Here is a 25838-nt window from a genome sequence, read left to right as displayed (position 1 = left end):
ACTTGGAATGGAACCACCATTTGACCCAGCTATCCCACTCCTCTGTCTATACCCAAAAGACTTAAAATCTGCATACTATAATAATGCAGCTAGGTCAATGTTTATAGCAGCTCAGTTCACAATAGATAAGCTATGGAACCAACCTAGAAGCACTTCCATAGATGAATGGATCAAGAAACTGTGATATATATATACACAATGGAATATTACTCAGCTTTAAAGGAGATGAAATTATGGCATTTGCAGGTAAATGGATGGGGTTGTAGAATATCATGCTAAGTAAAATAAGCCAATCCCAAGAAACAAAAGGCCAAATGTTTTTGCTGATATATGGATGCTGATCCATAAAGAGGGGGGAGGGACGAATGGAAGAACTTTGGTTTGGGTAGAGGGGAGTTGGGGGAGAGAAGAGGGCAGGGGAGTGGGAAAGATGGTGGAATAAGATTGACATCATTACCCTAGGTACTAGTATGATTGCATGAATGGTATGACTCTACATCATGTACAACCAGAAAGATGAATAGTTGTGCTCCATTAGTGTACAATGAAACAAAATGCATTCGGATCAAAGAAAAATAAAAGTTAAAAGTTTAAAAAAGTTAGAGTTGCTAGAAGCAAAATAAATATATATATGTGTATGTCAATCATATTTCTATAAATTAGCAGTAATTATGTAGAAAACTTTATGTAAAATACCATTTAGTGGTCTAAGATAGAAAATAATTGGAAATAAATATAAACATGTATAATAAACTTATGGAGAAAATGATTAAAACTTTTCAAAAAATATTGAAGAATACCTAAATGGAAAGATACAGAACATTTGTGATTAGAAAACTCTTTTGCAAAGATTTACTTTCTTCCACATTCATGTATAAATAAGTGAAATTCTGATACAACAAAAACATTTACTGTGACTTTTGGGGAGTTTGACAAGTTGATTTATATGGAAGATTGAAAGACCAAGAAGGAAGAATGGTGGAAAACTTGTGCTACAGGGTATGAACACTTATTAGACTTTGTAATTAAGAATATGGTGTCCAGGCTGGGGATGTAGCTCAGCGGTAGAGCACTTGCTTACTATGTGTGAAACCCTGGGTTGTAGCTACAGTCCTGAAAAAAAAAAAAAAAAAAAAAAAATCTTCCCCTGGTATTGTAACCAAATGTCAATCTAGGTATTAAAAGAATTAATGTGAAAGGCAAACCCAGAAAATTTTAGGATAGCAGATAGGAGAGTATCTTCAAGAATTCAAGAAAGGCAGAGCTCTTAAAGAACTACATGGGAAAAGATTAATACATTAAAACGCAATTATATTAAAATTAGTAACTCAGATCATTGGAAGACACAATGATGATAATGAAAAAGATAAACTGAAAATTTGGAGGTTTTTGCAACTTATATTGACAAAAGATTAGTATCTACAATATAAAGTTGATGTCAATTGCTCCCATGTGAAGAGTGATTGTACATCTTTACAACACAGCTGCTGGCCTCTCTCAGAACAACTGATCCACAAGATAGGCAAAATCTTAAATGTCCTTTATGATCTTGCTTCAGAAATCACAGTCCATCATTTCCTTAATATCTTATCATTTACACCAATCAGCTGTGTTCATTGTGGGAGTGTATTTCATAAGGGTGTGAGTACCAAGAGTTGAGAACCATCTGTGATGCTGGCTACCGCAATTACACATCTATCAAATTGACAAAAATTAAAAAGCCTGTCACTCCCTGTCATGGAAGGGACACAGTCGCATGCACCAGGATTGTAAGGATAACCCACAGACAGAAGAGTTATCATGTTATATGACTCCTCCATTCAATTGCCTTCCTTCTGGGAGAAAAAGGCATCAGGGTCAATAAGCCAAATTGATTCCCCTCAGTCCAAAGGTGTGGAACGATGGAAACACTATCTTCTGCTTATGGGAATATAAACTGGCATATACACAAATACGTGTACTTCCTGGAAAAATTGAATTTGTGCTCAACCTGTGATCCAGCAATTCCTCTCCTAACATGTACTTTACACCTTTGCACGTGTGCACTGGATAACATGTTTGCTGAAGTTTAAATCAAAAGAGCAAAATTCACAAATAATTTGTAAGTAGATAAAATAATTATGTATATACTATGGATTAAATATAGTTTGTGTCCCATTCAACTTGTCATAAAGGCTTGGCTCCCAAGGTGGAGCTGTTAGGAGGTGGTAGAAACTCTGAGAGTTGGGGCCTCCTAGGCCTCCTTAAGTCTTTAGGGGGAGGTTATTATGGTGTAACTTCCTAAGTTCTCCAGAGAGGATTGTCATAAAAGGAGCAAGCCTGATCCTGTTCATGCTGTTTCCTTCTGCTCCTGTTTGAGATGTTATGATGCTTCCAGTGGTATTCCTGCCATGGCATCAGTCCATGAAGTGATGTGGCCCACACCAGGCCTGAGCCAATGCAGCTGCTATGACCTTGAATCTCCAAAACTGTGAGCTAAATACATCTTTTCTTTTTTATGAAGTTAGTTGCCTCAGGTATTTCATCGAAGTAACACAAACTGACCAATACGTCATATCTATAAAGTGGAATAGCATATGGTAATGCCAAAATCAATGAACAATAAGTACATGTATCAACCTTAGGTAATTGAAAAAACAATGTTGAACAAAGGGTTCAACTCATGAGGGAATAGACTTAATATGTTCTTTACAGAGCCATATATATGAAGTAAAACTATAAAGAAAATCAAGAGAATGTTCATTACAAACACAGAATGGCAGTTATTTCCATGGGAAAGTGACCGGGAAGCAATTGGAAATGGGTCCATGAAAGGTTTTAAAGAATTACTGATATTCTATTTCTCAATATAAAGAGCTCGATAGAGAGCTTATTATTCTTTAAACTCTACTGAGACATTTATACAGTCCTTTTGTAAAAATGATATGCTTCACAATGAACAACATTGAAAATTAAAGTGTTCTTTAAAAAGGACACAATTTGAAATGTCAGAGCTATTTCAGTGAGCAAATGAATGTTCTTAAATATTCATCATTATGCATCAAGAATCTCCCCATCCTCCATTCTTCTCTGTCAAAATAAAAAAGTATAAATGTACTGAGCCTGGAAAAGAGAGTGGAGTTTCCTCAATTTGCAAACGTTACTCCAAAGGCATGGTAATGTGCTTGGGTCCTCTGATTCCTTGTCTGGCTCCAGAGCACTGATGTGGAGTTTTAGAAGAAGAGCTAAAATAGCACGAGAATAATAATCAGCTCCAATCCCAACTTCCTGCAAGAGAAAAATTAGAATTTGATCAAAAATGACTTATTGGGTGAATTTTATTTTTTCAGGTCTGTAGCATCCATAATTTTAATCTTGAAATATACATTTCCTTCTTTATCCTCCTGATTATTATTCAAAGTTTCAGATGAGAAATTCTACCAACTTCACTATTAACTTAGATGGCTCTAAATATTAGGGTTCTATAGATGAAAAATCAGCAGAAAGAATATTTCCAGAAATAAAGCATATTATTTTTTTCTAATGCATACACGAATCACTAAACTTTTTGAAAGTAAAACTCTTGCCAAATCATAGATACCTTTCAATAATGTATATGCATTTTAATTACATAATTATATAAAAATAATTCATTGGCACAAAAAGTCAGCAGCATAAATTTGATAGACCCATATATCATGTAGAGTTCTTTGGTTGCAAGCCACCAAGTTCAAATATGACTGAGTCAAACTAAAAAAATAATTTCCAGAAAGGATATGGAAGGTTTCATCAAAGTGAAGAAGCAATTGAGCAACTACACTTTGGAAAGGTAGGAATTACAGTAGCTCCACACATCTACACAATGGAACTTAACAGGCAATATTTTTTTCCTAGGTACGACTATCAAAATAGGTTAGCGTTACTATTTTTTCAGATTATCTGCCATTGTGCTCATCTTTCAAATTCCTGCTATGGTTTGAACTGATTTGGGCCATGTGACCATTTCTTGAAAAGAAGAATGTACAGTTTAATGGACATTTTCACTGAGACTGCTACTATTATAGGATTGCATGTCAGGTGTCAGAATTTTCCAAAGGTGTTACTCAAAGAATATTGATGTTGGGTAGGCAAAATAGCAGATAACCACTATATCTCCTTTAGCAGAAATTATTTTTGCTGTAATATTCTTATTCAGAATCATTGCACAAAATAAATTAATGCTACAAACATCTGGGCACTGTCCTAGTCTGCTGGTCTGGGTGGCTTAAACAGCAGAAATTAATTTTCTCATAGTTCTGGAGGCTGGGTGTGTGGATTGGGGTTCCACATTTGGGTTCTGGTGAGGGTATTTGTCCTGTCTTGCAGACAGCTGCCACCTCCCAGAGTCCTCACATGGTCTTTGCTCAGTGAGGATGGAGACCACTCTCTTTCTCTTGTAAGACCACAGATCCTAATGGATTAGGACCTCTCGTTTAAACTTAATTACCACCTAAAAGTCCCATTTCCAAAAACGGTCCCACTGGACTTCATTTAATCTTCATTACCTTCCTAAAGGCTCTTTCTGGAAATAAATACCTTGGGCATTTATGGCTTCAACGTATGAAATTGCAAGTCATGATTTTGTCCATGAGACTCATGATTTGCTAACTAACTTTTGATCATCTTCTCATTCCTCCATACAAATGTGATTGCAAAGTCCAGTGAGTGAGTGCCAGCCATTTCCTGAGTCATCAGTCAGGGGTTTGTCAGACTCTGTGAGGTTTATTGCTGTTGGCAGCCCTTCCTCTCCTCCTTTTAGGCCAAGCAGCGCTGTTCTCAAGGCCCAGGCCCTGTCTCCAACGTCCATGCGCCAGGCCGACTTGCTAGTCTATTCCTATTCTGCAGTTCATCTCTACTACCCTCAATGCTCTGATCTTTGTAGTTTCCTCTTTCTATTTTTCAGACACCTTAACAGGAATTACTTGGAGAAACTGTGAAACTGAGGGAACAGGTGGAAGTTCCCTCCATAGAACCTGTGTTCTATTCCTAGTTCCAGAGCTTCCAAGCTGTGTGACTTTAGGGAAATCACTTAACCTCCGGGAAGTTCATTGTGCTACAAATGTTTCTTACTAGTGGGTGTTGTGTTAGATATTGGGAAGTCAGTGATATGAGCTGTGAAAGTCAAAGTATAGGATGCTGCAAGAGCGTGAAGCTGGGGTGGTAGGAGTGACTCTGGCAGTGCAGATTGCAGAAGGCTTTCCTGAAGAGATGGCTCTTGAGAGAGAAATGAAGTATAAGTAGGAGTCACCTGGGAGAAATGGGGGAGAACAGGTGGGGAAGGAAACATGAGTGCAGGCCTTGAGGTGGAGGCCTGGATACACCGGGAAGAGTGGTGATGCAGGATGAGACTGGGCAAGGCAGGGGCATCCATCAGGCCCTGGAAACAGTTGGTTCTCTGTTCTGGCACCTTTGGGGATACAGCACATGCTTGGGCATGTGTTTTTGAAAGATCACTCAGACTACAACATGGTGGAGTATTGGAACGCAGTAGAGGTGGCTATTATGGTTTAGATATGACTTACCCCCAAAAGCTCATGTGTGAGACCACACAAGAAAGTTCAGAGGTGAAACAATTGGGTTCTGAGAGCCTTAACATAAGCAGTATATTAATCACTTGAATGGATTACCTGGGTGATAACTATAGGCAGGTAGAGAGTGGCTGGAGGAGGTGGTCCCTTGGGGTATGTATGTCTTTGGGGTACATATTTTGTCCCTGGTGAGTGGGAGTTCTCTCTCTGCCCCTTTATTGTTATGTCCTAAGCTGCCTTCCTCTTCCACGCCTTTCTACTTACCTCAGGCCTACAGCAATAGAGTCAGCCATCTATGGACTCAGACTTCTGAAACCAGAAGCCCCCCAAATAAACTTTTCCTCTAAAATTGATCTTGTCGGGTATTTTGGTCACAGTGTTGAAAAAACTGACTAAAATAGTGGCTGTGGCTAGTTCAGTGAGGTGGCCCCAAAGGCCAATGGTTTAGAATAGAATGGAAAGAATAGAGAAAAATTAACATGTGAGTCATTTCTTAAACAGGCTGCTATGCCTAAAGATTGTATTACATCTGCATAACCAGTCCATAGTGTTCTTCTCTGACTTGCACACTCAAAAACACTTATTGACAATTGCATCATGTCAGATATAAGAACCAAGTTGAAGATACAAACCAAAAAGAAGATACAGAACAAAATGAAGACTCTGTCCTTAAGAAGCTCACTTTCTAGTAAAATTGTTTGTATTTTAGTGCAGTAATTGCAGGTAGAATAAAATGCACTATGCAAGCTATCAAAAATGTGAATGGGATTTGTAGTTTTTTGAATTCTAGAGAATATTCCGTTTCCTCCCTGTGTTAGTTTCCTTTTGCTGCCATTGTGATAATTTACCACAAACATTGAGGCTTTAAAAACAACACAAATGTGTCATCCTAAAGTTTGGAGGTCAGAAGGCTAAAATGGTCATCACTGGGTCAAAATCCAAGTAGCTGAAGAGCCATATCCTGGAGGCTCTTGGGAAGAATCTATTTCTTTATCTTTTCCAGCTTCTAGAAGCCACCTGAATTCATGGCTCATGGCCACCTTCTTGCTTCAAATCTGACCATAGCCAGTTCAGTCTTCCTCCCATCATGACATTCTGGTCCTCACTCTCCTTTCCTCTCTTTCATTTATAAGGATCTTGTGATTATATTTGGGTTCACCTGGATAATCCAAATAAAACCTCCCCATCTCAAAACCTTTTGCTTAATCTCATCAGCAGAGACTTACTTGCCAGTGATGCACTACAGGTTCTCCAGGTTAGGATGTAGGCATCTGTGGGGGTCCCACCTACTGCCTTCCACCCTCCCCATGCACCCATAGTATGCCCAAGTCATGATCAGAAGCATGTTTCCTCTTCTCTCATTTTAGTCGTGTTCACACTGTGCAAATGAGCAGCAACATGGCTGAAACACAGGAACAACCAAAGTGAAATCAGTCTTTTTTCCCCTGGGCCTGAGAGGTTTCAAGAGAACCCTAGAGAGCTTTCTGTTTATCAGGGAGTCAAGTGTCAAGTTTCAGGCCTGTTCCGGTACTGCTGGGGAGAACAACCCAGCAGTTATTATACTTGACACACTGTTCTCAGAGTATTCCAGCTAGGGTCCAGAAAGCTGTAACTGTGAGAGCTCTGTGGAGTGAGATTTCCTACCTACAGGATTACTACTGGGAAGAAAAGTTACTTCTTTAAAAGATATTCTGACACATTTTATAGCATAGAGACAGTAAAAAGATTCAGATGAATAAGAAAATATGGAATTTGTTTCCTTGTAGGGGAAAAGATTGTAAGCAATTGCTGAAAGTGTTACTCTATCCTATAAAACTGCATATTTGAGGTATGAGAAAAACACCACTGGGGATATTTAGTGACCCTTTTAAATAGAAACTAATTGGCATTTTATCATCAGGGTTCAGGCTGCAGTTTTACAAATCTCTCCCCAAGTCCCCTGTAGAGGAGCAGTTGAGAGAAAAGAGGGTTGAATTCAAGCCCCCTTCTTTCCTTCAAGCAAATGACAAGGGTTTTTCTGATTCCAGGTAAGGACCTACCAACTCAGTCACAGTAAATGAAAAATTAACCCGTACAGATGCAGTTGAGTGAGATGCAAGGGCTGTTTGAAGCTGCCTTAAACTTGGGTGCTCACTCCTCAGCCTTACACAACTGTGCCTGGCTGGGCCTGCCTGGGTCAGTTTGGACCTTAAGACCCTTGGAGAGGAGGAGATTTAAGGACTTGCAGTGGAGAATGGTTGAAAAATGTGTGACTTGGGTATTAGAATGTTCAAGAAGACAAGGCAAATGGCATAATCTGCCCTTGTGGGTGTGTGCCTTGGGCATTCCAGACGAGGATGTCCATGATGCAAGGGTATGCTCAGAAAGGGGGCAGGAGAATGAACTTTCTGGTCATGTGTCTTTCAAGTTTGTAATTTCCCATGCTGCTTGATCATCTAGTCAGATTTCCTTCTTCAGTGGAAATAATTCTTGGTTTTCCCTGCTCATGAGAGAGCCCCGGGGAGAAATAGCAAAACTAACCTCAGGCAGAATGAGCCTCGTCTTTGAAGGACAAATGCGCAAGAGGCACCCAATGGGCAATATCCACTTTCCTGGACTCACAGGACTGGACTCTTCTTTTCGCAACCATTTTCAGAAACCCAGCTCTCTACTTTCAGTCCTTGTAATCACCATCATCTCGTCCACACCTTTCTGCTGCTGGCAACTCAATGCCTGCAGCCTGGTTCCCTCACCTTCCTTCCCTGCAGCTGCAGTCTCAAATGTCAAGGGCACCAGTGGAAGAACAGAGGCTGCTTCTGCCAGAAGCAGAGCGACTTCTTTCCCACACCCCAAGGAGGGAAAAGGATGAAAGGGAGGTGAGGGAGACTCTCTCCTTTCCTTTCAGAATCCTGGCATCAAAGCCCTGCTAGAATTTACATATGGCACTTTATTGTGAACTGCAGTCTATGGGCTTTTCTATTAAAGCTAGAATTGATTCACTAGGTAATAAATGGAAGAATCCTCCCCAGGCTCTCCAGCAAAATTACTTATGCTATTAGCAGTATTAAGCAGACTTTTACAACTGGAAATAAGCCACCCTGATGTTCTGTCTGCTGGAAGGTGTGGAAGCCAGGGTTACTTCATGTGGTCAAGAGTAGGTTGCAGGGACAGAGGGAAAGGTGGCCATTTGTGTCTCTAAGTCCCTTGCTCAGAGTTTTTCATATTAGGAATTGCTCTTTCATTTTTTTCACTAGAAAGCCACAGCTCATTAAAACCAACTAGACACAGAGAGCATAAGATAACAACACTTTAAAACTCTGACATTGCCTTAGGGTTTAGCAACCTGCCTACTCAAATTGCCCTGGTTTTGATCTTAAAGCAAAACTGCCTCTGTAAATAAATCACTAGGTGGCCCTGTCCATGGCTCTGAGAAGTCTGTGTTACTGAGCTTGTCACTTCTCCCTTCTAGCTGCCTGCAGTTCCACAGTCCAGTGCAGATATGCACAACCTGAGCTGCTGGTTGCAGTCTGCTAGCTGGTGAATAGATGAAGTGGAATGCTATGACTGAACTCCATTAAAAGTTCATCTCAGGGCCCCAGAGTCACATACTCTGGAAAGAGGCAAGTGATAGATATTCAGTAGCCCCTTTTACAATAGACAAGATCTGAAAATGTTTAAATGAAATATTATTATTATTATTATTATTGTTGTTGTTGTTATTATATGTTCTCCTTGAAGGCATCACATAATGAGTCCTTTGTAAACTCAAATAAGTTTCTCTTAGTTTTATCTCTTCTAGAAATGCTGATTGTCATATGTGGAAAATGGTTTTCCTCACAAGTGAAGGGCACATGGGCAAGTAAGTCATTTACCAGCAATACAAAGTATTGAGAGTTAATCATTTCCACTCCCTATTCCCAGTAAATCTGTTTTGTGTGTCCCAGCTTGGAATACATTATGTAGAACATGGACCAACATCTGAAGACAATATATCAGTTAGGCAGCCCAGGCCTCTCTGGTGTGTGGTATTTTTGAATGGGCCGACTGTTGAATAGGCTGGGGAAGGACATAGTGACCTTTTAGTCCTGACGGTCTCACTCCCTGGAACACCAAAAACTAAAAAAAAAAAAAAAAAAAAAAAAAAAAAAAAAAAAAAAAAAAACCGAAGAAAAGAAAAAGAAAAAAAAAAAAAAAACTTTAAGGAGCCAGGCTTGATTTACTGAAGTTCACCTTAATGCACTTCCTCCTCCCAAGGATGAAAATGACATTGAACATTTAACAACTCACACTTTAATGCAGTCCCAGTTGGAGCCAGAGTGGCACTCGATAAACAAGAATGGACATGACACTCTAAATCAGCAACACAGGGAGAAGGAATTTCTCGAATTCAAAAGGATACAGAAGCTAAATGTCCCTTTAGCTGTGACCATTACTCCCACCAGTATGAGGCTTCAACATTTACAAAATGTATTAAATTCCCACAGAAATCTGAAGGGTGAGCATCTGGCTTGAATTGTGTCTTCGCAAAGGATATGCCAAAGTCTTAATATCAGTGCTCGTGAATGTGACCTTATTTAGAAATAGGGTCTTTGCAGATATAACCAAGTTAAGGTGAGGTCACACTGGATTAGGATGGGCCCTAATCCTGTTACTGGTATCATTATAAGAGGAGGGAAATACAGACATACACAGAAAAGAGAAAGCCAAGTGAAGACACAGACACACCAGGGAAGATGGCAGATACTGAGTTTTAGAATAGTTAGCCAAGGACACCGGAAACCAGGAGAGAAGTATGGGACACATTCTCCTGAGCTTGCAAGAAAGGACCAACCCTGCTAACACCTTGATTTTGGATTTTTAGTGCCCATATCTGTGGAGGAAACAAAACAAAATGAAACAAAACAAAACAAAAAAACCAACAACAAACTTTTCTGCTATTTTCAGTCACTCAGTTTTTGATACTTCATTATGGCATCCCTAGCAAATGAACACAGGGGGGAATATTCAATTTATAGGGTGAAAACACAGGTTTCAGAGTTGCTTAGGGAATTTGCCCAAGATGATATAGCAGGTAAATTGTTAAAATGTGGACTTGAAACCCAGAGTTGTAATGTCAAGTCCTAGACCTTTCCCTCCACATGACCTTGTCTTATGGGATGCAGAGAGAATCCATATGGTCCTGTTTAGAGAATTAACTGATCTCTATCTCTAAAAACAGTTGGCATGGAGGTGAATAATAAAGAGATGTATAGCAATTCTGCTTCTGGATATATACCCAAAAGAATTGAAAGCAGGGCCCTTGTATGTTCACAATAGCCAAGAAGTAGAAACAACCTAAATATCCAAAACAGATGAATGGATAAACAAGATGGGGTCATATAAGGGACTGTTTTTCAGTCTTAAAAAAGAATGATCCTGACATAGCTGCAATTTGGACGAGCCACTGGGACATTACACTAACGTGAAATAAACCAGTCTCAAAAAGACAAATACTACATGATCACACTTACATGAGGGATATCTAGACTAATCAAAGCCAGATGGAAATGGGACATTATTTATTTGGTATCAAATTTCCATTTTATAAGATGAAAACCTTCCTGATTTAGTCAGCATTTTTGCTGCTGTGACTATAAGACCCAACCAGAACAACTGTGGAGGAGGAACAGTTTATTTGGGGACTCACAGTTTCAGAGGTCTCAGTCCATAGACAGCAGGCTCCATTCCTTGGGGATCAAGATGAGGCAGAACATCATGGCAGAAGAGTGTGGTGGAGGGAAGTGACTCTTATGATGATTAAGAGGGAGAGAGAGGGACTCATCAAATATATACCCCAAAGGTATTTATGATCCACTTCCTCCAGCAACACCCTCCACACCTTCAGTTACCACTTACTTAATCCCATCAGGGGAGTAATTCACTGCTTAGGTTAGGGCTCTCATAACCCAATCATTTGTCCTCCAAATTTTCTTGCTTTGTTTCACACATGATCTTTTGGGGGACACGTCACATCCAAACCCTAACAGTTCCAAAGATTGATTTTATAGCAATATGAATGCACTTAGCACTACTCAGCTTACACTTAAAACCGATTAACATCACTTTTGTATGTGTGTTTTCACCACAACTAAGAGAGAATGAGAGATGTGGACAGGGCTTGCTCTCATAGGATTATTTGCTTGGCGTTGCTATGAGAAGGCAGTTTCTCATAGCAATGAAAACAGGCTGTTTTCCTTACTGGAGAATGTTGTTTCTGCCTGGGGCTTCACCCTAAAGGAGTATTCAGAAGGAGGCGGTTGCCTACCTTCCTTCAATGGGGCCTGGGATCCCATAACTCTGGTGGGTATTGGCTTCGCCTTCACACCCCACCCACTCAGTCACTATTATTCCAAACTGCTGTCACAGGAAGTTTGGTTCAGGTGTTCAGCATATGCCTGGGAGACAGTGCTGTGTTCTTTCAAAACTTAGGGAGATATCTGTTCTTTGTTAGGAGGTGAGTTATGCTAGCTCATGGTGAAGATGTAAGTCATGCGGTTCTCTCCAAAGGAACTTCTCCCTTCACCTCCTGAATCAAGCTGTGTGGTAGCAGAGCTGACTGACTGGTTCAGCATTGGCTTTAACTCTCTGCTTACTGAATGAGAGCCTTATGGGGAGAGGCCCCAGGCCCGCTGGGGGCTGTACCCCAATGCCTGGTGGTAGGGCAGGTCCAAGACAGATATACTTAGGCTTCTTCGCTGAGACTTTCAGACAGCTATGTTTTTAGTTTGTAGTCAAGATCATAAACACCCTGATTCAGCATATTTACTCAGGATCGTAAACATCTGCTTGTGAGCGTGCACTTGTTTATGTAACCTGTTAACACTATGCCTTCTTTCTTTGGCCTGAACATAAAAAAAGGCCTATGGAAAGATGTGGGAGGCTGGGGGCTGCTAAATAAAGTATGTCTACATCCAGTTATCCCTCTAATCTTCCTTCACCTGCCAGGATCCCAAATCTGTTTCCCAGGAGCTGAGTCCTTGCAAGACAGTGGTACATGCCTTTAGAGATGGTCCCTGATTTACAATAGTTGACTTATGATTTTTTTTGTTGTAGTTAGGATGGTGTGAAAGAGAAATGCCTTCAGCTGAAACTACTTCAAATTTTGAGTTTTGATTTTTTTCCTGGGCTAGCATTATGCTGTAGATTCTCTCTCCTGACGCCCACTGTAGGCTGAGGTAAGCATTCTGAACATGATTAAGGTAGGAGAGGCTAAGCTGTGATGGTCAGTAAATTAGATGTGTTAAATGGATTTTCTACTTACAATATTTTCAACTTAATGGTGGATATTTTATTTCCCTGTCATAAGATAAGGAGCCTTTTTGACATTTTGTTTGCACCCAGAAGACACACACATTCTCAGTCTGATTTATAAGACATTTATAACTTGTTCTACTGAGGGTTTAAAGGGTGCAAAGGGGCATCACAGACCTATAAACGTCATGGTGCTAATGAAATGTCTGCTTTCAGCCCCTTTGACTGACCTCTGAGCATGGCAGCTCCTGTGCTTCCCTAGTCCTCTACCTTCCAACTGGGCTCTGTTCCTTGGAGGCACTGCAGGAGACAGGCAGGAAGAAGGAGAATTCATTTGTGACAGGTATTCTCTTGGCTCCTTCCCTGCTGCACCTTACTAAAGCCTCCACTCCAATGGGGGATGGGCCATGGCCCTCCAGGGCTCCAGCAACAGTCTTCCTTCCCTTCCCTTTTAGGCTTTAGGAGTGTAATGGCCTCCTGTGGTTGCCAGGTCCTGGGTGTTCATTATCTAGCCTTGGCTTCTTTTATTCTTGCCCACACCTCTGTAAATAGATCCTTTTTAAAACTCTTCAATCATTCCTTTGGGATCATCTGATTCCTACTGAGACTGACTGATTCAATGAGTGCCAGGACAAAAAGGATCCCAGAAAACCAAGGGGTCTAGGAAAAGACCAGGAATAATCAAACTCAAAATCAAAAGTTGATTGATGTACTTAGGTTCACTGACTTGCTGACTGGGCTTTTTAACATCAAAGGCCCAACAGCTCTATTGACTTGGCTAAAATTTTATTTTCAGTAGTCTACAAATCTTTTAAGACATTCCCCTTCTGCATGTTCTGCCTATCTGTAGATAAAGTGTGAGAGTTTTGAGGACCAGCCATGAGGAGGAGCTTTGCACTGGTGACCCAGTCCAAAAGAGAAATAATAATAATAATAGTGACAGCTAATATTTATTGTTTATCAGATGCTAGGTACTGTGATAAATCTTTTGTCTATCGTCTTATTGAATCCTCACAACAAAACTCCATAAAAAAAACACTCAATTTTACACATGAGGAAATTGTAAGCAGAGAGGCTAAATATTTGCTCCCAGTTTGAGAAGTTGAACCCAGGCTTTTGACACCAGATCCAGAGCACTTAAATATTGCATAAATAATCCACCAAATTTGGCTCCAGTACTACAGAGAGAATAGGCGATGATTTGGGGCCATCCATGGGCAAAGAGTATTATTTGATTACTTATGTATTTATATTTAAGATTATCTTTTATTTATGACAGGTGATAACTGGTTTTCCATTTTCAATACTGATGTAGTTTCCCTTTCAAAATAAATGAAACAAAAACAATACATAAATTTAAAGAAAAATATTTAAAAAGAGCAGTGTAGGCTGAGTATGGATATGACCAAAATTATGACTGAAATTTGGGGAACACTGCAACACTCCACACCGGCTCTCAAGAAGCCCCAAGTGTCCATACCAAACAAGATTGCTATAAACTAAGACAATTAAATATATACACATCTGCTCCCAAACACCTTTCCTGATTCGCTCACCCATATTTTGCCTGTTTCCAGAGAAGTCTGTTTATAATACAGTCAGTTGTGCTACAACTAGGATTTCTGTGCCACCTGTGGGCTCCTAGAGAAGTCAACAAATAAGGGACTAATGCATTCTAATATCAGAGTTGTGTGGGTTCCTGTTCCAACTTTTCCTACTTGAAATGCTATAAAGGAAAGGAAACACCCACAACTTCCCTGTTGTGCACATTGGAGCTCTTTCAGCTGTGTTTGAATGAAAGAGCACCCCATGGGGGTTGGGGATATAGCTCAGTTGGTAGCTTGCTGCCTCGAATGCACAAGGCCCTAGGTAATCCCCAGCACCATCAAAAAGAAAAAAGAGAAAAATAAAAGCACCTGACGGAGGGTTTCCTTCCAGAGATGTGCTCCCCAGACTTGCCTGTGCAGTGCCCCTCCCTTTCCAAATGATGGTCACTGCATTTCTAGAAAACCAAATATAGCTCCTTAAGGGGACAGGTTTAGGGCCCCAGGACTTACTTAAAGGCATCAAGACACTCTGTGGGGAAGTATCATACTGTTTCATGTCACTGGCCTTTCCCAGATGCTCACAAAATGTGCCGCCCTAGCACCTCTGTCAGGTTTAACCTGGGTTCATCTTAGCTATTCATCTGAGCCATGATATACCCCACTAGTTACAACTAGTCCTATCGCCTCACAGACTTCATTCTGACCAGGGAGAAGGTCAACTCCTCATCGTTTGACTTAAGAGGAGGTCTCTTGGCACTGACTACTTGTTACTAGACTGATCTTTGAGTCATGGCCCCCCAGAGTTGAGAGAATGGTTATACACATGGGCTGGATCATATCTTTACAGACAGAACTTAGATCCATAACTTGCAGTAGGGAACATGCCCAGAAAACTGATTCCCTTATCTATAATAAACAACCCAGGAAGCCAGTCTGCTATAAGTCAGACTTGCAGGAAGCCAAATGACTCTCCAGTGACAGTCCAGGAAGATAAACAGTAACTTTCATAACAATCAGCTCCAAATGGCCAGACTTGATTAATAACTGACAGCTTCTCTGATTTTTGTCCCCTTTTTCAAGTGGGGACCAGTCATAGAACTCCAACTATGCACCCCCCTAACCAATCCCACAGGATGCACTGCTCCTGGTTTGCCGCTGGCAGCTTCCCCAGGCCAGCAGCCTCCAACGAGGGCATACCTGCCGCTTTCCTTCTTTTCCACTGTGGGGCTCTTCTGCCTGTGTTGGGGTCTCTGCCCAAACACAAGTGGCAGTGGACAAATCCCTGCTAGCTCATAATAAATAGCTTTGTTTTTCTCCTTTAGTTAGTCTGTTTATTTCCACAGAGCCTGTAACCTGCTTATCCTTCTGCCCACACCACCTTAGTGCATTTCCTAGTGATAAGACCTCAAATCTGTTTCTGCTGTGTAGATAAGAGATTTCTTCCTTTGCTGGGAGAAGAGCTGGGACAGAAGAGGGTGGTTGGCAGGAACCCATTCCTGAGGTAATACCCAGACAGAGCTGGGTATACCTCAAGTGCTCCCCAGAAAGGGGCTCCTGGGGAGGCCCCCTTCTCTTAAGAGCCAGTGACCAGGCAAGACTGTTACTGGGTTTCAGCTCCCATTCCTACTTTATTTTTCAGTCCCACCTCTCCACGATATGGCCTACCCTTACTCCTACCCAATCCTCAGGGATTAGTCTTTTTGTGAACCAAGTCCTTTAATGTGGCCCTAACTCCCAGTGGATAAATTATTTCTCTGCTGGCTGCTGATCTACACGTCTAAGTCCTGCTGCCTGGATTCTCCTCCTCCCACCTTTCACTATCTCCAGGGAGCTAGCTCCCCAGCCCTTTCCTTCCCAGCCCCCTGGCTCCTGCCCCTGATGCCTGTGTCAGATGCATGAGTAGCCTGCAACCTTCTCCCAAGCCGCCCAACACAGCGATGTACGAATCATTCATGACTTTTGAGAGGTGACCACATGATGGCACTGTAAAGCTACCTATGCTCTCCAAGAGTTGTCAAACTGCAAAGCCCCAGGGAGTAGAGATCTATATTTTCCTGTTCTTACAAAAGTCAAAAAACTGAAAACGAGTAATGGTCAACAACCCTCAGAAAATCTTTACATTATTTAGGGATTCTTCGTAATCAATGGCCATTTACATTTGACGCTTGTCAAACATTAATTCTCTGCTGTACACATCACACCACCTGATTCTGTCTCTTTGCACTCAGCATATGCATGTTTCTGTCCTAAACAGTCTGCTAGTTGCTATAAACACAAAAATAGTCACACAGAGATTAAGGAAGTTTAAAAATGTCTTACCTAATTGAAATGATTTCTCCTTTTGTTTTGGTCCATCATTATGCTAAATAAATAGAAGATTTTCTCCTGCTTTACATAGCTGGGTAAATCATAGGTGAAATGAAAACTGCCCAAATCTAGAAAAATTCCTCAACTGCCCTCGCTGATTAGTCATTACACATTTACATAGCATGGGCAAAGCTTCCTGGATATTGATGTTTTCCTATGCCTTCCTTTGACTGATTCAAATTATTTGGAATTGAGGTTCGTTCTGTGCTTGTTTTGTAAAACAGAGCCCTGAGGGATTTGGTTGAGCTTTATTTTTCAGTGATACTGCAAGATAACCTGATAGTCCCCAGCTCTGTATGAGAGATAGTATTGCATTAGTGAAGAAATACATATTCAGGATCAAGTGGTGATGAGTGGTAGCAACGGGAGACCTGAATCCTGCTTGTTTTGTGACCTTGATCAAATATTCTCCATTTATTTGCCCCTCAATTTGCTTATCTGTGAACTGGGATGAAGACTATTGGCTTCTAAAGTTGTTTGGGTGATTAAATGAGATAATATATTATGCACAATAGGTGCTCAGTGAAGGCAGCTAGTTTTTCTGTGAGTAGAGTAGATGATGACAATATAACGGATAGTCAAACAACTGGAAGGTTGGGGAAGTTCTTCATGCTTCTTTGGAAATACCATCTGGTGATTAAGACAGTTTGAGTCAAACTGTCTGCACCTAAACCCTAGTTGACCATTTGTGCAATAGATGAATTCAGAAAAATGTAAGCAAAGCTTTCCAAGCCCCAGTGTCTCAGTCTGTGATACTGATAGTCATAGTCCTGTCTGGGTGGGCAACAAGTGAGATAATAACTATGTAAGGAATTTATTATGTCCCTCCCAAAGTGCTGAAGTTACAATTCCAGTGCCTGTGAGGTGACCTTCTTTGAGATAGCGCGTCTTTGCAGATGATCAGGCTGACATGAGGTCATTAGGGAGGGCCCTAATCCAATAGAACTAATTTCATTATAAAAATGGGAAATTTGGACACAGAGAGATATCCACACAGGGAGAACTCCATGTACACTGGGATAATGTGTACATAAGGCAGGAATGCCAGCTATTGCCAAAAAACTACCACAAGCTAGAGGAGGGGAGAGCATGGAACAGATTCTCCTTCATAGCCCACAGAAGGCACCAACCCTACTGACACCTTGACATTAGACTTTGAGCTTCCAGAATATGGGACAAAACATCTCACCTACTTAAGCCACCCAGTTGGTGGTACTTTATGATAGTCCTAGGAAATTAATTCAGCATGGATGCATGCAACCCAGTGTCTGGCACCCGGTAAGCATTCAGTGCATGTTCAAAATTATTGCTGTTGACGCTGGCAAGTGAGGTGTCTTACCTTTCCTAACACCAGTTCCTTTACCCAGGGATATTCCCAGCCAGTTTCTCCTGCCTGGTTACTGGTTACTAGAACTTTCTTTTTATTGTGATGCCTACCCATATGCAAAGAGGAATAAACAAAAGTTGGTTTTAGTCAAGCTGTTGATTAGATTTTTAGAAATATAAGCACCCTGAACTGAAATTGCTAAAGAGAAAACCTGGGGTATAAGAATAGTTTTATACAAGGTGAAGGTGGAACCAGACAACATCCATGATTAAATTGCAAGATGTTCTGGCAGATGTCAGGTCTGTGGCTAGCACAAGATACAGCAGCAGTAGGCAGAGGTGGGGGTGGAGCATGGCGTCCTGATTTGCTATTCACACATCTCTGGGGAGTGGAAGTTGCTTCATGAGAAGCACAAGATTCATAGCAGGGTTCCTTGGTGGCTGCTGTTTTTACACTTGTTCTGTGACAGCACAAAGGAAGCAGTTTTATTCTCTCAGTTCTTGGTATGAACTTCTGCACAGATGACAATTATGCAGAAGTCTTGCAGAACCGATCTGGCCTGTCACCTGAGTTTCATTCTTGACATCCAAACTGTCTCTAAGCCAGAAGAATCTCTAAAAGCACCTGCCCAGCAGAGAAGCAGCACAGCTCCTGACTCAGAGAAGCTGTTCAATAATAAGCATTTGTTGTAAGAATGAATAAGTTGCAAAGATAAATATGTATTTTAATAATATAATTCTGGGGCATAAGGGTCATTAGGCCATCCTCACAGGAAAATATGCTTTTAAAGTTTGAGGTAGGAAGTGTTGATGGTCTTCCTTTCTGTAGAAATTAAAATTGCAAGCATTTCTTTCCTTTCACACATGCTGCGTACAAACAATCCCTAGAAATGAACTGTCTGGAGTACTTTATTTCTTAATTAATCTGGTTTTGCTACTTGGTATAAATAGGATGATGTTCAGCCTGAATGAAAGTACAGGAAAGTTTAGGCGATACAATCCAAGGAGGAGTTTCAACTCCCTCCACATCTGCTGCTCTATTTTGCTTTAAATTAGATTTTTAAATTAATTTAATTTTTCATTTAGAACTGCTTAACTCTCCCCCACCTCTTCCAGCAGCTGATCCTCCTTTGTGTGGCCCTAGTCCTCCCCAAGGGGGACTAAACACTACTTTCTATATCACCTGATAGTTCTTTCTCCATCATTTTTTTCATGACTTAGCTAGACAGGTAATGCTTTAGTAAGAACATGGCATCGGTTACCATGACAATCCTAAGTTTATTGGTAAATGAAAAAGCAAAGATCTACTCCAAAGATGTTGATGTTAGGAATTCTCCTCTGAGTCACCTCTTTCTGGTAAGCACTTCCCTCTTTTAACTAACAACCACTACAGGTAACACAGCAGTACATGACTTGACACTAAGCACCTTAGTGTTCCCATCTGGATAGCTGAAACACAGGTTGGTCCAGCTGTTCCATAGGGGTATCTTAGGGAGATCACATTTCATGTACTTCTTAATATTCAGTTTCCCTCCAAACGAGATTTGATTTTGATCTACTGACCACAGATACCACACAAGATAAGAAAGGTAAATTAAAATTAAGAAATAGGAACAAGGAAATTTTGCAAAATAGTTGAAAGACTAGAAAGACAAGACTAAGATAGGAAAAATACGTTCAGAGGTTGTACAGGGGTTTTGTAATTAAGCTTTAAATATGACCATGAGATTCTTAAAAGTTCAAAGGTGGAGAGTCAGTGGTTGGAGAGAAAAGTAAGTCTTCTAAGAGATGATGTGGAGCTTGAGTGTCTTGCATCCCACCAGCAGGTGGGTACCCTGGGTGATATGTTTATGAGTGATACACACTTTTTCCTGACTGATAGGCTCCACCTGTCAGTCTCAGACTCTTATTCTCCACTTATTGCTCTTCTTCATTTCCCTGCCTTTCCACCTTTCCTCCAGCCACAACACAAACAGTAACAACCACCACCACAGAACAAGCAATTTCCCACAGACATCAGTCTGTGCAGACAGATGGGTAGGTAGTGGTCACCAGTTCTCACTGATCATATGAAATCAGATCTGAGATCTTAGGCTGTCCAGGATCTTACCCTATAAGAGTCTTCTGCGTAAGATCCTGCAGGTATAGGATTTTATCTGCGTGTCACTAAAGACATTTAAAAGTCATGAAAAAGGTAGAAAGAGAAGGTATAGACTGAAGACAGATGTTGATCCCTCCCCAGATTGTTACGTTTTGTATTGTTTGCCTTGAATCTAAGCATTTTTGTAGTTGTTAAACGAGGTTTCTGTAGTGTTTTTAACAAACAAATGTGGCAGAACTTTAGTGGTGGCATGGGTATGAACATGGAGAATTTACATATTTTTTTTTGTTTTCAATTAAAAGTGGACCCTTTTAAAAGAGGATCCTATTCTGAACACAGTTGAAATCCCTTGGGTAGAGGGAATAATGAAATTGAGATCTATTATAGAGATCTATTAGGAGACCACGAGGAGTTGACCTGCATTGACTGAGGACCAGTCTCCTGACCAGCAGCCCCTGTTCCCCTCTCACACCCCAATGTGCACTTAGCAGAGTATTAGCATTTATTCCGGGCACTAATTTTTATTCACTTGTCTGTCTCTCCTGGATTATAGAATTGCTTAAGGGGACAGTTTTGTCTTTTATCTCAGTATCTCAACTTCTAGTAGATTCCTAGCTCCAAGAAGGCAGAGGACCTACTGTTATTTTCTATATCATCTGCTCATCCTCCAATATATATTTATCTCATGGCTCAATAAAGTACCTGGAAAGCTGTAGGTACTTAACAAATATTTGTTCAGTTGATGAGCTGTATGTGAAAATTAAATCATATTTTCATGCCATAGGGGAGCTAACTACTTTAAGATACATTTAGTATGTCTTATGTAAAGTGCTTATATTACTTAAAATTTCTAGTCTTTAGGTGTTTCTGATTATGCAAATGAGACATGTTGTAGAAAACAGAAGAAAATAAAAAAGATACAGAATCTTCTTTCAACAAATTCAGAGTTGTCAGTATAGTCCCCCTTATATCATCTATACAAATGTTATCCTTTTTACTTTAATCACGATTATTTTTTTACATCTTTGATTTTTTTGGCTTGACATTCATTTTAATGGTATGTAATATCTGACTTCAAAAGATTTTTTATTGGGACATAATATTTGTATGTTATGGTAATTCCACACATGTTTACAATGTGTAATAAACAAATCAGGTAATAAGCACCACCATCTCTTCAATAATTTTTATGTGTTGGGAATTTCATACTTTTTAAGTTATTTTGAAATATATTACAGATTGTTTTAATCAATACTTACCCTACTGTGCTATAGAAAAAACAGAACTAATTACTTCTCTCTGTGTTTTGGTGGCCCTTATTGAGCTTCATTAAGGGCCTATCACAGAAAGACAGTGATCTAGTGACCACTATTTCATTTTTTTCTTTTATAAGAACAACATGTTTGTTTCCACACATGAGAAAGAACATGTGGTATTTGTCTTTCTGTATCTGGATTATTTCACTTATCACAATGATGTTCAGGAACATCCATATTGCTACAAATGTCAGAATTTTATCCTTTTTTATGACTGAATAATATCACATTGTGTGTACATACCACAGTTTCTTTTTCCATTAATCCACTCATGGGCTTCTAGGTTGATTAAATATTTTAGCTATTATGAATAGGGTTATAACATAAGAGTGCAAGTGTCTTTTTTGTTATAATGATTTCATCTCTAGAATGAGTTGGACATAACTCTCCTACGTTCATATATGAAAATACAACCAGTGAAACTCTACTTCACGTACAAGAATAGGATCCTAATTAGAATAAGTTATACCCCATGTATGTATTAATACTTGTAGAGTGTATGTCAAAATACTCTCTACCATCATGTCTATCTAAAAAGGACAAATAAATACACATAAAAAATAATGATTTCATCTCTTTAGAATGAAAACCCAGTAGTGGAATTGCTAGATCATATGGTAGTTCTATTTTTTTTCTCTCTCTTTTTTTAGGAATCTCCATTCTGTTTTCTATTATAGCTGTACTAATTTACATTCCTACCAACAGCATATGAGTTCCCTTTCTCTGAATTCTCACAAGCATTTTTATTTTTACCTTTTGTTGATAGGCATTCTCACTGGGGTGAGATGATATCCTACTGTGGATTTGCTTTTCACTGGTGATTAGTAAGTTCGAGGAATATTTCATATACTTGTTGGTCATTTGTATGCCTTCTTTTGAGAAGTATCTATTTAGTTTTTTAGAACATTTTTAATTGAATTCTTGCTGGTACTTAGCTTTTTCAGTTTCTTGTATATTTTGGATATTAATATTTGACTTATTGATGTTCTATAATTTTATTTATTTTTCTCTTATTATTTACAACATAGGTTGGCTTTTATTTTTCACAAGTATAAATATTGCAGTGAAAACTTTGAATATAAATTCAATTTTTGAGTGTGTGCTTAGAATAGATTTCTAAACTCTTCTTTTTCTCCCAAGTTGTTCAGAGTGACAAATTTGTATAAACACTGCCATTTTCTGCCTTTCATTAGTGACCCTGGAAAAAGGTAAATATTGTTACCAACTATTAGTGTGCTGACCATCATTTTCTTTCTTTTTTTTTTTTTTAAAGAAAATGACCCAATAATTTCTATTACTCTAGCCTCTGACCACCTCCTGAATCACATCTTTATCCCAGACAGAATAGCAGTTCACATCCACCCCTCCACCCATGTCTGGGTACTCCAGGCATTTCCATGGCAGCCAAAGCAAAAGAAGGGCTCTTAAAAGGTCAGGATTGATGGAATTCATTCAGGAGTATGCTCTTTGGGTGGAAAGGATAAAAGGTAAGTGCATTTTTATGATAGTTTTCAGTCATCCTGAATACCTATTGACCTAACCAATGCCTGAGTTTATGCTCCTGGTAACCCTTTGGAGAGTACTCAGGACTCCAACACGAACTCAAGGACATGCTGATTATATATAAAAAAAAGTGTGGGGCAGCAGATCATCCTTTCTTCTTACTGCCTAAAATATCTAATAGGCCAGGCATGGTGGTACATGCCTATAGTCCCAACGACTTGGGTGGTTATGGTGGGAGGACCTCAAGTTTGAGGTCAGCCTTAGTTACACAGCAAGATTTCATCTCAAAATAAGTAAATAAATGAAGTAAAAAGAGAAAAGACTTCAGATATGACCTAAGTAGCTGTAGATTTTAAAATTGGAAGAATAGAAATTTCTATGGGACTAAAAACTCAAAACTGGTTAGGGGCTCCAGCTGTGCACTAAATCTCACGTGACTCTCTCCCACCACTGGCCTCAGGTCTCCAGTTGAAACTGGGATAGAGGCTGAGTGGCACCATACTAAGACATGGCTGATGGTCCAGGATGGTGCTCTAGATGGTCATGTGGCTCCAAAGAGGGTCAAGAGGGTCAGAACACCAGACATCTACTTCTACTTTGAGAAATTTCATGGATTACAGTTCCCTGAGGGATTGGCTGGTCCAGCAGAAAGAAGTCCTTGGTGCATTGGGAGGATTGGAGTGATGTGTTTAAAAGCTGCCTACTTCATGCATGAGGTGAGCACAGAGGCAAGGACAATGTAAGAACAGTGGAGGGTGGGTTAAGGTAATGTTAACACATGCCCAAGTTCACAGCCAATGAGTTTGTCCTGCTGCTCTGAGATTTTTTGTTTAAGAATAAAATAAACTCTTTGGAAATAGATGACAAGAAGGATTAAAGCAGGCATTTATTAATTAATAGCATGAACTTTAAATAAATGATACACACACTTAACTGTAGCCCAAACACTGTGGTTTAAAAAAAATAATCACATGGCCAACAACCCTTGCCAATATATTTTTTACAAGGCTATTAAATTCTGCCAACTCTCTCTGATGTTGAGCCAAATTGCACAGGAATATTGTGGTACATAGCACAACACCATGTTTTTGTGAGAGGCTGGAGATGCCAGGGGAACAATTCATTTAACCCAAGAGTATAGCAGGGGGAGCCAGTTGAGGCTCTGTGATGTGTGTTATATGTTTCGGTTGAGGTTCTCACCTCTGTAACTTTGGTTGTTTGTGGGAATAGAGTCAGAGAGTGGGACCTCCCATTTGGAGGTAGGGAAGCTAAGACCTGGGGTCTGTATTTTAAAATACTGAGAAAATATATCTCAGAACTAGAGTTGGGAAATTCTCCTAGCCTAACCTTTGCCTCAGTAAGTGCCAGTGATCTTTTCCAAGAGCCGATCTCAGCACTGGCAAGAGCTCAGCTTGCAGGAGCCTGGAACAGTCTCCTCAAGATCACTGACCTCAAAGCATCCAGCTCTCACCAAATGCTCACTATATCTTTCCATGGCCAGGCCAGGCCTACTGCCTGCCTTAGTTGATGCCATTCTGGCTGACACTGCTTCTCACCACTCCCAGTAGGACTTCCTTCCTTCCTTACTGCAGTCCCTCTTAATTCCCTGATACTCAACTCAATTGCATAGTTAATAAACCATGATTTAGTCTGTATTTGAGAACAAGGAGATGCAGAGGTTGGGATTTGGCCATGACTTGAGTGGTAGACAAAACTCAAGTCAAACTGAGATGCTATGGATTCCTTACATCTGGCTTTTCCCAGATGTTTTCCAAAGAGTTGGCATAGTCCTTGATTTTGCACAGTGCTAAAGGAGATGAGTGTATGGATACTGGGTGGAGACCTCAAAAGTTACTGGGGTATGATAACCACACAGGTAATCAACATGAGCATGTAACACATGTCATACACCACGGAATAAGTATAGTACCATAACTATGTACAGAAACAGAAATCAGTAATTTCAACCATCAATAACTTTATGAGAAGTAAGAAACATTTTAAATGCAAGGAAAGATCACAGTTCTTTTCCCAGTAGAAGTCATGCTCCCCACTCCAACCTCCACCCTTTGAAGGGAGGACAATGTAGATAAGGCAATGGGCATGCACTTACCTTTTTGTCACCTGCAGTTTGTCATTCCTTCCCTATTCTCCACTCCCGTGGTTAAGCTTAAGCCATGATCTAGTAGAGAGGGAAGAGTTCTTGACCTTAGGCAGTCTTTTTCACTTGTCAGACAGAACAAGGAGAGGAGAATGCTCCTTCCTTCCTGGATGGGGATAGAAATGAGAGGGGCTGTGAAGTGGAGGTCAAGGCGTCAGCTGTTGGTGTTTGTGGCCCGCTGCTGCAGCAACCTACCGGGCGGGTGCATTCTGTCTGGTAGTAGCAAACCCAGCCTGTCCTTCCAGTTCCTCTCCCCCATCAAGTCCAGCTCTCTGTCACGAAATGTTTCCCAGGCCACTGTGACCAGAACCTGGAAATGCAAAATAAAAGAACAAAAATGAATGGTGCCAAAACAGTGCAGTCTGTGCTTGCCATCTGTGAGTTCGCAGAGTGATTTTGCTTCCAACCTTCCCTCCAGGGGCGGCTGACATTATTTTCATATGCAGAGCTTCCCATATCCTGGCAACCTTCTTTGTCTGCCAGAAATAGAGTGTCCAGGTTGAGAAACTTCCCTTGAGATCTCGTCCACTCGAGAAGAACATTCTCTGAGCCGCGCCATTTGTGGGGATGCGGCAGCCTTTTGTTCCTTGTGACAACTGCGCAGGTGCCACACTTTGGGCCTTGTGCATGAAGTGAAGCTGAGACGGCTGTGCAGCTGCTCTTTCACCACCACACCACCAACATCAGCTCAGCACACGAAAC

At 40.4% G+C, this 25838-nt stretch overlaps 1 protein-coding gene across 4 annotated transcripts; it reads right to left on the bottom strand.

Annotated features, from left to right (window-relative positions):
- Positions 1-798: 798 nt before the first annotated feature.
- Positions 799-25838, bottom strand: LOC306666381 (uncharacterized protein). Of its 4 annotated transcripts, XR_013765291.1 has the most exons (5): positions 25544-25838; positions 25332-25446; positions 25089-25242; positions 11212-11311; positions 799-3267 (listed from the first exon to the last, which is right to left on the bottom strand). XR_013765291.1 is itself a non-coding variant. In XM_079148418.1 (4 exons), exons 1-4 carry the CDS (start codon positions 25763-25765, stop codon positions 3225-3227), a joined length of 480 nt encoding a protein of 159 aa, XP_079004544.1. In that variant the 5' UTR covers positions 25766-25838; the 3' UTR covers positions 799-3224. The 4 variants fall into 4 exon arrangements, 1 of the variants encoding a protein (XP_079004544.1); XR_013765290.1 differs by having other exon boundaries at positions 25089-25446; XM_079148418.1 differs by lacking the exon at positions 25089-25242.

The sequence above is a fragment of the Sciurus vulgaris genome (genome assembly GCF_902686455.1).
Source record: "Sciurus vulgaris genome assembly, chromosome: 7".
In the NCBI taxonomy this organism is placed as follows: domain Eukaryota; kingdom Metazoa; phylum Chordata; class Mammalia; order Rodentia; family Sciuridae; genus Sciurus; species Sciurus vulgaris.
This window is presented reverse-complemented; position numbering and strand designations above follow the sequence as displayed.